Below are 12,475 nucleotides of genomic sequence, written 5' to 3'. Positions count from 1 at the left end.
AAAATAAAAGTACAAGTCATCAAAATTATGTAATTGTGCAAGGTGAGCTTTTGCACATCTGATAGTTAATTAAGAATTTATAAATATACCACAATATCTACATACTGTTGGTGCTTAGAATTGGATACTGTTTGACTAGGTATCTTGTAAAAGGATTAGTTGTACCAACAACCTCATCTTCCAGAAAGCATTAGATGCTATCTAGCAGGAGAGGGAATCGGATCTTTCAAGCAGGCAGACTTCAGCATCCATTCTGTTACCATAGCAATGTTAAAGAACATATAAGTACCACTCAAATTCAGAAATTTGAGTTTTGTCAGAAGTGAATTTTCTGTATCTGTGCTCTCTGAAGGAGAAACAATAGGGAGAAGGAAGGATGGAAAAAGAAATATCTTACTTCTCATTAAAAGTCTCACCTGATACAGATACGTAGCTGTGGTCTAAAGCAAAGGCCCAGGGAAAGCTTAAGAAGGGGCAAATCGTCAAGTTTTTTTTTCCAGAATGATTGTCCAGCCTCTGGCTGCTTATGTTTGAGAGAGTGTCTGTAATTTAAGATGAGCTTTTTTCATGACTTCATCTAGTGCCTTTTTAAGGCTGTGTAAACTTAGAGTATCACTAGAAAGGAATTCCACATCTTACTGCTTTACGTAATTGTGTGACCTATAAAGATATAGTGAACAGTCTTTCCTTATTAACCTTTTCTGTGCCATCCTGTCATTTCTTTTCCAGGCTGAAGAATTTTAGCATATTGTTGTATGGAAGCTCTTCATATCATCACTCATCCTTACTGCCCTTCTCAGCACTCTTTCCAGTTCTGCTGTATTTCATGTAAGAGGGAGACTGGAACTGCTTTTGGTATTTCAGCTGCAAGCACATTATAGCTTTGTAAGGAGGCTATCCAAAAAGCACTGGTAAGAGCAGGCATCAGTGAAATGTAAATATGATGGCCAAGAAAAAAGGCTCTGTTTTCTTCTTCCCTAAATTGAGTATCAGAACACTGATTTTCTCTTTCAGTTGTACTGTTTTAGAGGCTATTTGTAAAATCTAAGCATTATATGACTTCTTAATATTGACCTGAGCATGCTTACATTTAGAATGATATTTTTGTAGTTCCAGGTCTCTGTTTTTGGACTGGGTAAGGGAAGAACTGTTAGAAAATAACATCGGATGAAATTCTGGCTTGGGTAGGATGCCATTTGTAGAACAATATTTGCAAGATACGTAGTTTCTGAATGAAGATCACTTTTTGATTAGTAAATAATGCATTACTTATTTTTTCTACAAGAAAAATACCTATTTCAAAGGCTAATTCTCTAAAAAGTAAGTAAAAGCAAAGCACGGAGATGAAATAATTCCCCAGTAGAGACAAAAGTTTCCTTCCTTGAGCTGTATTCATGGAATTCCAGAATCTTCAGACCTGGTTCTGTATGGTTTGAACCCCATAGATTGTCTCAGAGTGAGACTACATTTTTGTCTGGAGTGCATTAGGAGACAGGATGAGATCACATGGAATACTGAAAATTCAGGGCTTGCTTAGTTTTAGTTCTTAGATTTCTATAGAGGATTCAAATACTGCATAAAGCGTCAACTTTTATTGCTACAGTTGCTGCAGTTCCTTCTGAGTTTTAGAAATTGTAACAACACCTCCATGTTCAAGGTGTGCATCTTTATTGATGTGCACATCCATCAGAACCTCTTACCGCTATGTTCTATTATCAAGGCTTCAAGATACCAGGTTAGCAATGTGTTTGGTGTGTTGATACCTACTTGAAATATTTGAAGTGTCTCTTGATTTATCACCAGCAGAAATCTCTGCTTTTAGTGTTTTTGTAAACAGAAGAGGAAGGTGCCTTAGGGACACTGATGCTGCAGTATCTTTTATTCTCTCATCTCAACAATCAATTCTATATAGAAATGCAAGTCATGGTGTCCTATAGGTTTTAAATAGATGCCAAGCCTCTATTCATTATAGACATCCAGAACTGCAGAAATTAGTAAAACAAACACCTTATTCTAACCTCATCATCATGCATAATTTTAACGTAAGCTTATCATTGTTCATGTCCACTCCTTAAAAGCTGTACTAAGTCCTAATGAAACTCATGCTTCAATATGAATAAATGCAGTTTTATTTGCTGAATTAAAATGTCTTTATATAGCCTTATTTTTTAATGAATGACAATGATTTTATTGAGGTAACACTTTTTGTGGCATGCAACATCATAATGAGTAAATCACATTAAACATAATGAGAATAAAGAGTTCAGAAGTTTAGCTGTCCCTTACACCTTAGATTGCATGTGTGACTGGAGTAGAACAGCACTAATAACTTTCTGTAGTTCAATACAGTCATAAATAGTTGGTCTATAAAAGATCATGTTTTCTCTTGTGTCATAAATAAAGGTTGATATTTGAGGTCTAGAAAAATCTCTTATTGAATAAAGTTACTAAATATGTAATGTGATATACAGTGTTTACCTTCTCAAATCTGTTCTGTGCATGTGTTATTTTTGCCTTTTTAAAAATATAATAGTTGAAAAGCCAAAACACATTCTCACCTCAAATGGTACCGCTGAATCTTAAAACTGTTCAGGTTAAGATTTTGCTGACCCTCGCCTCCTCAGCATGTGTCTCCTCTGAATTTACCACCATTTAATGGATTCAGATTTTGATATGTTCAAATATTTGTTATTCTGAAGGCAACACACTTCTCTCATTTTATATATTCTGTAGGATCCAGAATAAAATCCCTTTTAGAGCACTTTTTCCTAGCAAGTGTTATTTGTGCTCTTCCTGTTTCAACAATCTCTTACGCATCTGTATTTCTTGTGAGTTAACTCTACGATACATACACACACTTTCATATACATACATTGTTTTTGTATTGCATTATACCAGCTCTGAGTATGGCTAGCATTTTTTACACCAAACCTCTATGAGAAAAATAAGTTTTATCTAAGATTCCTGCATGGCATCCTTCTAAAGCTTCATTTACCCCAACTTCATTGAATTGAACATTTTGCTTGCAAGGAGGAACAGAGAGGAAAGTGCTGGTCACCGCAGAGAAAGATTAGCAATGGGATCAAAGGGAACAGCATGAAGCTGTGACAGGGAAGGTTCAGGTGGGAAATCAGGGAAAGGTTCTTCACTGAGAGGTGAAGTTGGGCACTGGGACAGGCTCCCCAGGGAATTGGTCACAGCATCAAGCCTGGACTGGAGTTCAAAAACGTTTGGACAACGCTCTCAGACGTAGGGTTTGATTTTGGGATGGTGCTGTGTGGGGCCAGGAGTGGGACTCAATGACCCTTGTGGGTCCCTTCCAACTCAGGAGATTCTGTGATTTGAGTATTTATTTTCCTTATAGTTGTCATTTACAAACATAAAAAGCTGCTGCTGGAACCAGGATGTTGCTCTTCACCTCAGCTTACTAGGACATGAATAAAAATCCCCTTTGAATTCAGTTCCTTTCTATTGGTTCCTTTCTTCTGCTTGGTTTTGGTACTTGAGTGCTAAGGTTCAGTAAGCTTACCCTGTCTTGGGGAGATTTTATCAGGTAGTTTAATTTGGAAAATACATACCAGGTAGACTTACTAAAAAAGCAAAAATTAGAAAACAGATTCTTAATGTTTAAAAGTGATTTTGCAATAGAACAAGGTTTTACTGAAGTTGGGCAATATGCTAAATATCCATAGGTATATTCCAAGTTGTTCAGTTGTACTAGACTCACTAGACAAGATTAAAAGGTATAAGCTCATGAAAAGCTCAAGTTTGTACTGTAGACGGCATTCAGTCACCTCTAATTTCTATAGCAAATACTCAAATGAACAGAAATTACTCTTAAATCCAACTTTTCTTGATCTCTCAAAACTAATGTTATTTGAAGTATTGAACTCTTAAAGTTTGGGTGATTGCTTACAACCCTATCTGTGCGGCGTTCATTTCTTTCCCCAAGGAAACTGGTGAAACTCAGGGCAGAGGAAGGAAGGTAAAAACAGTTTTACTTTGCTTTAGACTAAAAACTTCCAGTACCTCACGCTCTTTGAGAACATCCTGACTCTGTACAAACCAAGTTCACCTAACACACCACCGTATGAAGTAGAACCTTTTCACAGTCTTATTTGGGTGACAAATTGTCTAATGTTAAGTGTTGCTCTTTTCGTTTTTAATCTCTTTTTCTGCTTACAATATTCTGCAATTTGTATTCCTTTGGCCCTTAGCCAAAGGGAGAAGGTTAAATAGAAGCTCTGTTGAAATAGCAATACCTCCTCTTTCATCTGTGGTTCTTAAAATATATTTAAATGACCTTCAGTATTGAGGGAGTAGAAATGGCATGCTGAAAGTTGTTTTACTCTCTTTGAAAAAGAAGTGCTAACTCTAATTCATCTCTGTAAGTTAAACAGTGTAAATCAAATGCTGAACTGACTTAACTCAGTGGTAGCAAACATGGTCAACTGTAGCCACTTGTCCTCTCAGTAAGTTAAGTAAAGCACTCAACACAGAGGTTTCTTAGAGGTACAGAGACAGTCCTTGTTTGGTCTATGAGAAGTTTCAGATGCTGCATTTTCATTAAAGTGAAAGTATATTGTTATTAGAGATAGTGTAGATGTTTTTCTAAGAATTAGGTGTTGGCTATATTAATGTTTACAGAAATTTTGTTTACGTCATTTTCTAGCTCTTTCACTGATACCCCATTAGTACATTTAAAATGCTGTCTAATTAGTCTGGATTACTGAAAATTAGTCCGGTTTACTGAAAATTAGTCCATAGAATTTAGATATAATTTCTGCAACTCTTTCCTTCAGTCTAAAATCTCATGCAAGTTTAAAAACAAAAGACAAATAAAGGAACAGAATACAGCAGACCTTAACACATATGTTTGGGGGAATCTTTTTCAATTTAAAGAAGAAAGTTGTGTGTATCAGCTGAAGTATTCATTAGTTGTCTCATTGGGCCAAAATACAGCACATGACTGAAAAAATTTAAGTACTTTGTGTCAGTCACAGTCTGAGGAAACCCAACAGTACATACCAGCCTACAGCTGGAATATGGGCACGCAACATAAATAGATCCCACTGTACCATTGAGAAAAAAGCCCTTTTTGTTGTTTTTTTTTTTTTTTTTTAAAAATGTAGAAAAACAGCATATCTTCTTTAAAAGGAAATTTTCATAACTAAGGTATTTCTAGGATCCTGATAATGTGTTTTGTTTGACTATTTTTTGGGGTTTTTTTTTGATAGCTTAAGGGATTTTGTATTTGCTACACTACTAACCTGGCCCTGCCTCAGTGCCAGCAGTTGCACTGGTCACGTTCATGACCACATATGAACTGGCCTGATGTTTGTGGTTTGTTCTAACGGCCTGAAATAGTGATCATAAATCATAAGGTTGAACATGAATTGTGATATAGCATAGTGAAGCTTGTGCTGTTGCTACAGCAGTAGAGTGAACATCACCCGACACTTTCAAGCATTCCTACAACTTTAAAGCGTAAATAATATTAGAAAATACCTCCTTCATCTCTTAAAATTAAAAAAAAAAAAGATTCATTTTAAATGCATACTCTATATCACCTAGTTACTGTCTTTGATCTGGCAATATGCCTTATGACAAACTTCTGAAAGCATGTTGAGTCACCTTGTCACCCAAAAATCCTGACAAACAAGCCTCCTTGATTTCCTGTTTCAGTATTGCATGGATAATTGAAGTCAAAGCAAAGATTAAGTAATTAATTTGATGTTTCTACACAAATAAATGCATGCTGCCTTGTATATAGTAGTGAGACCATATCAAGAAGCCGAAAGCAATTTCTGGTACTCTGCAACAGGAAATCCTAAAATATTTGGAAATATTCTGTAAAATGGTTAAGTAACAAAGTAAACTAATGTAACGAAGTAAACTAATTAGTAAACTAATGCTTTGAAAAACAAATGCCTTCCTTTGTTGGAGCAGTCCAGATTTGCCTGCTGCATCCATGAAAGTTGCTCATTCAGTGAAGGTCAAAGGTTTTGTTGTTGGTGCACCAGCTGATCAGCTGTCTGCCCGTCAGGCTGCACTGCTGAGCATAACAAACTGCTGTGCATTGCTGATGTGCGTCACAGCACCCTGGGGTTTTGCACGGGGATTAGTCAGGCTGTATTTGGAAACGCCCTCAACTGCACCTTGTGCTGCTATATTAGTGTTTCTCAAGCAAGAGGAATTTTCTTTTGCTTCTGCAGCTGCTCCCGCAAAACCCTCTGGTAAGTGTGCACAGCTTCTGTCAACAGGAGGGACTCTGTTCTGTATTTAAGCCAGCATTATGAGATGAGGCATTACATACGGTTGTTTATTGTGGCAAACTGTATTTTTAAAATATAAATTTGATAGCACAGAATTGACAACAAGATTGAAGTAATGAATATATTTAGCATTTTTAATTGAACAGGTTAATTCGACTTGCACATTCCTCTACTTTTAAGTGTGTATCAGAGTAGTCTTAAGTGTGAGTGTTTTCAGAGCAATCTAGCTATGTACCATGCATGTCTGCTTTTATTTTTATACAGCAGGAATAGCAAACATCATATAATATAGCAGACCAATTCTTAAAAGGATTTGGTTGATTTTTGTTGGCAGCCTGTATGCAAGCCCTGCGTCTCTGGACTCTGCTTGCCACCTATGCTGTTGCAGTAGGACAAAATCAAGGACAGAAGAATCAGGAGTGCCCTAAGCTCAACGCACAGGTACTCTCCTTTAAAAGCACAAGAGAAAACACTTTTGTCATGTTTACTGTGAACGCTCTCCTCAGATTTTTATGTTTTGTGTTTTTTTTTTCCAACCTGAATATCAGAATCCACTTTACCAAGTGGAGGAAAAAAGAAAAAAGATGCAAATAATTGAACAAAATAAAAATTACTTTTAGTATGCATCCTACTTCACTTCTTAAAATAGCTTAGGTAGTGAAGCCATTTCCAGTTATTTCACATAGCCAGTGCTGGATCTCTAGTTTTGCAGGATATTTTTAAGCAACTGTGAAGATCCTCAGTGTTCTGTTGTTTCAATTCTGTAATAACATTTGCCTGTTTACTTTTTAGGTAAGTTGTCCTAAGGCTATTTCTTGGCAAAACTACCAATAAAGTAACTTCATAATTACTAGTTACTGGAGATTTCTTACCATATTTGAGTTTACATCATATGAACATAAACTGCAGTATGTTCTTGGTTCTGGTAATCAGAAAGCCAAAAACGCCTGTCCTGAGTTCAGGTTGTGCTAGCAGATTGCGTGATCACTAGCGCAGTTGTGACTAGCTGTGCATAATGGAGTGATGGATGTGACTGTGCTCTCTTGCAGTAGCTTTTAATGTATCTGCCTAAATGATAGGTGGGCTTGCTGAGAGAAAACTTGCAGTCAAGGATCAAAATTCAAGTTGTCTGAATAAAGACATTGATTGATGCATATATGAGCACAGGAATCTCTATTTGAGCACATACAGATGGAAGAAAAGATACATACACACTCCTTTACTGTGGCTTTTGCCACAGCCCCAGCCTGGCTTCTTGCATTTCATACATTGCAAACAGCAGAAGTTACGTTTTGGTAGCTTGTGCCATTTCAAAGGTTTTTTAATAAGCTTTGTTTTCTAGAGTAAGCGGATGAAAATAATGTTCAGTAATAATGTCAGGGAAAAGGGGATTGGAAAATGAGTTGTATACGTAAATTAAGGAACGTTCCCTTTTCCCTTGTAATTTCACCAAACTCTTGCTGTCACCAAGAACAGAGATCCAATTTTTTGCACCTTGCCACAGTATCAAATTTCGCAGCTATCACTGCTGCCATAGCCTGCCTTTTCTTGGTACATGTCCATAAGTAAGTATATATGATAGCTAGTCTCAGACCTTGGAATTGGGCATTTGGGTTCCCAAAATAAACATAATTTATTCTTGGTTTATGGAATTTTACAGCAAAGTTGTCACCATAGGCTAGAATTAAGATTAAAAAATAATTGAATCCTATCATTTTATCACTTTGATTAGTATTTTTCTTGTTCAGAAATAACATTAATAGTTCCCCCTCCTTGCCAGCTCACCCTTATGTGTCCTCTGTATCATAAGTGAATAGGTTTGGAACATACTGTCTAAGTCTAGTCTAAGGCAGGTTTACCAACAAAGCTTAAAAGCAAATCATGTAATAATTGAAGTTTTTATTTTTAATATTTTTAATAGGATATTTTTAATACATTTTTGAATGTGAGAACATTCCTTTTTATTATTATTAAGAATTTAGACATGGTACTGAAAACTAGCAAAGTACTCTATTGATCATTGAGATTTGTAGAGAAGTTGCCTTGATTTTTTATCCAGTTGTGATCCAGGGTGTTTTCATAGCAGTGGTTTTTGGGAGACATCTATAATAGATTATTCTTTGTAAAGTGAAGAAAACCTTGTATATGCCAAGTAGCATAGGCTGACAGGGATATCAGTATAAAAACACTTTGCCCCCTTTTTATATGTCCTTGTTCAAAGCATTACTTAGAAGACTTAGAATGATAGCTTTTTGTATTTGTAGTTATTACTAGTAATATTTCAGGCTGTGTATCTAGATTTTGTTGTGAAATAGGCCATATCTCCATGTGGTTAAGATAGCAAGTCATTCATCATCGTGTCCTTCCCTACTTAAAATTACGGATAGTACAAACTACACAAGGTCCCACAGTTGTCCTTCATATGAAGTTTCTTTTTATTAGTTATTGTTTTAAAGAATGTTATTTCTTTAATTCCTTTTAATCACAGAGACTTATTTTTGTTTTTATTGGGTAGAGGGAGGAAGTAACTCCTACCTTCAGCACTCAGTAGGTTCAAAAATTCAGTATAATCTCAACTCACAGAATATGAAGTTACACCTTATGCACAGAATGAGTTAGTAATTACCTCAGATACTTGAACAGAAACGCCTACTAGGGCAGCTGTGAACTCTCTGTGAATTCATTGAGATAGCTGCATTTCATTTTAGGGATGATCAACAACTCTTGTTTAACAAGATGTTGTATACATTTCACTGTCTCAAATACTAATAAAATTATGTATATAAGCAGCACCCAAATACAACAAAAAAGCAGCTCTGTTAACAGTCTTGCTACCCAATTGTATATAAGGAACTTTTTTCCAAAACAAAAATTAAAAATGGTCTTACAGTAAATACCTTTCCTCTTTATTTAATCCAGCTACATAGGTGTATGTCTCATGTACTAAATAGACATGTTATACTCATAACTGGCATTGTTGTAAATGACCATTCTGTGGTTTATAGGACTGGGGGATTTCCACACCAGCGTGAATCCATTACTGTTCATTCGTCAAGGTATGACTGTAACATTGTTAACTACAAAAAGAATTTCCTAAGTCTTTAGTCCAGTTACCTGCTATCACAAACAGTCCAATCTTTTTATCCTTTTCATAAATCAAACTAAGCTCAACCTTTAAAATAATCTTCTTCAGTTTTATCTTCCTTGCTTCTCTTTGAAAATTCCTTAAAAACCTCAGAGACTAGAAACTTAAATGTTTTTGTAGCCATTGTATATTCCAGCCACAAATTATCTTTGGGATTTGTCATCTTCTAACATGCATTTCAGAAAGATACCTGTCTCTGTGAGCTATTTCAGTAACATATAGATGTCCTTAATATGAAATCAAAACTCTTCTCACACCTTTACAAATAGGGTCACTTTAAATGCTTCCATGTGATGTACTTTCAGATGTCACAGTGAAGTATGAATTCCTTTTCCTGTGCTTATATAGTTTTAGTCCTGTACGTAGAAGCTCTTTCTTCCTAAAAGCTTTCTTGCCTTTGCTAAGTGATGTGGAATTTCTTCATTTGGTTGTTCTCCATATATGTTCTTCCCAGTAAACTGATGCATCAGAACTGTTGGTGTTCTGTATATATTGAATTGACTCCTAGAGCTTTATTCAGCAACTAATAGAAACACAAATTTTATTACATTATCTGTAGATCTCTTATTAGCATTATTTCACTCATTGTTCTTTTATCTGTTTTATCAGTTCTTTCCAATATGAATCTGCTTGTCTATTTCAACTTTGAAGAATGGCAAATATGGAACAAAAAACAACAGCTAGACTGAGCAGAAGTATAAGACATTGGAAAAGACAGTTTGTTAGAAAATTGGTGATTGCTTATTAGATAGTTTCATTTATTTTTAATATGATAAAGCCCAAATAAAATAATTGCTCTTAATGTTTTGTTGCAAACGTGAATACAAGGAAGTAGGGACCAGGACAGCAGCTGTTTCATCTAACCGTATTTGTCTGGGTGTTTGAGTTTATCAGATGCCATAACCGTAGTGAAAACTTGTGAAAGTGCCGCTAGAACTGACATTTCATGGGTTATACTCGTTGCAGAAGACTTTTTTTCCCCTAAGTTAAAATAACATGCTCTCCAACTGACTTAAGTTCTTGTGTAGAAATGAAGAAAAGTGTTAGCAAATAAATACACTATAAAAACTGATTTTGAGTAGGATTATCGGTTTACAACATCACAGCAGGAAACTTCCATAATATTCAAAATCTTAAGCAATATCTTGTTGAACATCATCTACTGAATTCTTTACTAAGGATGGTTTTCCTAAGGTTATTACAAAAACTTACAAAAGGCCTCAGTCTGAAGTAAAACACTAGCAAGCAATCCAGCTTTCCTCATACAGGCTCTCCCTCTGATCTCTTTATCTCCACCAACATCTGTTCAGTTTAAATCAGTTACGTTATGAAGTCTGTTGCTTAGTTTCTAAGAAAAACAAATAATGTTTGAACTACTTCTTACAAAAGGACACATTTAGATTTTGCTTTGATTTTTGCATTCCAAGTCTAAAAACATATATACAATTTGCCTCCCAAAAGTCAAAGGAATGAGGTTAGTCAATTCACATTAGTCAAGAATTACAAAACAGTCAAATTACTTTATCTTTCATTACAGAAAAACAAGCGTTGTATACCCACCAAATAACTAGCACAGTTTGTTTTGTTTACCAGAACTATACAAAATACAAAAGAAATACTGTAACATACCTTTAAAGAGTTGCAGGTTGTTAATGCTTACTTTAATGTGACTAGATCCATTGACATACTCCTGCTGATAATTGTGAGTTAACATCTATAAATGCTTTACAGACATATATCTCAACAGATGAGGGCTTTCAGGTGCCTTTCAGGTGTCTTTCAGGAAGATATTTTATGGTTAGTAGCTTTTTCAGTGTTTCCCAATCTGGGATGTAGCTGGCAGCTGGAGGCTAACCAAGGTGTACCTTTTTTGAATTTGCTGTGCTAATAATGAAAGTAACAAGGCACAGCAGACACACAGAAGAAAACAATTATCTTGGGTTAGAAGGCACCATTTCTATGGAAAAGGTCTTTGCCTTAGGATATTTCTCACATCTATGGAAAACCAGGACAACCTTAAATCTTCCAAACTAAATAAAAGAAATGTGGTTTCTTTCTTTATGAGGCTTATAAAACAAAAGAGTTAGTAAATACCGTGCCATGACTGTAGAATTTTTGTCTAGATACTCTGGTATGGGGAAAACTTTTTGGATGGGTAGTAGAAAACCTTGAAAAATTATCAGAGACTCACTATTAGGATTTAAGAAGGATCTCTGTTTTCATTTATGTCTATGTGGATATCAGCCAGAAAGTGACCATAAGCATACAAGGGATTAGAAATATTTGTTATATTTTTACAAATAGGAGCACTGATGTGGAAGAAAATGTACAATTCAGTAAAATTAAAATTCAACACTTTGTGCAACTACCTGTTTCTACCTCGGTGTAATTTTGAGAAGGATATTTGGTGATAGTGATTCAAATTCAGCTGGTAATTACCATGTTATTTCTAGCAAAGGAATCATCTGAAAGACACAGGCCAATGTAGCCCTTCAGCTGAGGCCATTTCAGAGCAGAAAAATGATACCCAGTTAGGGAAGCTATTCAAGAACAGTATGGTTCAAATGGATGGGCCAGGACAACATGAAAAATTGTTAGAGGTGTGGAAAAACGTGCTCTGTAAAAGAAGATTGAAGCAACTGAGGTTCTTTAGTTCAGTAAGAAGGGAAAAATATCCAAGTGAGAACCTGTGAAAAAGAATACTTTTCTCCAAGTTGAATGAGCTAAAATTACAGGAAGAATGGTTAGACAGAGATTAAGCAAACTTTACTGAATGTAAAGATAGTTGAGCACTAAAATACGTTGTTGGAGGAAGCAAGGAATATGTGAGTGGAGGTTTCGAGAAATGCACTAGAAAAATATCTGCTGAGAATGATATGGCTGGAATAGTTTGCTCCTCACTGAGGGCAGAGTGGAGCAAGACAATATTTAACAATACCACCAGCTCCTTTTCCTTGACACATAAGGATCTTTGCCATTACAAAGGCATGTGTTTACAAGACTTTTAAGAGACTAAAATGTCATCTTTTTCCTAAAGGACAACCTAATTGCAATT

General features: G+C 35.6%; 1 protein-coding gene across 11 annotated transcripts in view; it reads left to right on the top strand.

Annotated features, from left to right (window-relative positions):
- NT5C3A (5'-nucleotidase, cytosolic IIIA) overlaps positions 1-12,475 on the top strand; it is a 28,012-nt gene that overhangs the window by 9,097 nt on the left and 6,440 nt on the right. For 3 of the 11 annotated variants that reach the window (XM_066992265.1, XM_013196020.3, XM_013196019.3), the window contains exon 2: positions 6,610-6,716. The exons of 2 other annotated variants lie outside the window; for them this stretch is intronic. In XM_066992265.1, the coding sequence (XP_066848366.1) occupies positions 6,615-6,716 (102 nt within the window). In that variant the 5' untranslated portion in view covers positions 6,610-6,614. Of the gene's footprint in view, positions 1-729; positions 912-6,084; positions 6,237-6,609; positions 6,717-9,280; positions 9,332-12,475 lie in introns of those variants that run through there. 6 more of the 11 variants (XM_066992266.1, XM_066992268.1, XM_066992267.1 and 3 more) reach the window with 6 other exon arrangements.

The sequence above is a fragment of the Anser cygnoides genome, chromosome 2, assembly GCF_040182565.1.
Source record: "Anser cygnoides isolate HZ-2024a breed goose chromosome 2, Taihu_goose_T2T_genome, whole genome shotgun sequence".
NCBI lineage: Eukaryota > Metazoa > Chordata > Aves > Anseriformes > Anatidae > Anser > Anser cygnoides.
Note: the sequence above shows the minus strand (reverse complement) of the source record. Positions and strands in the feature narration are given on the sequence as shown.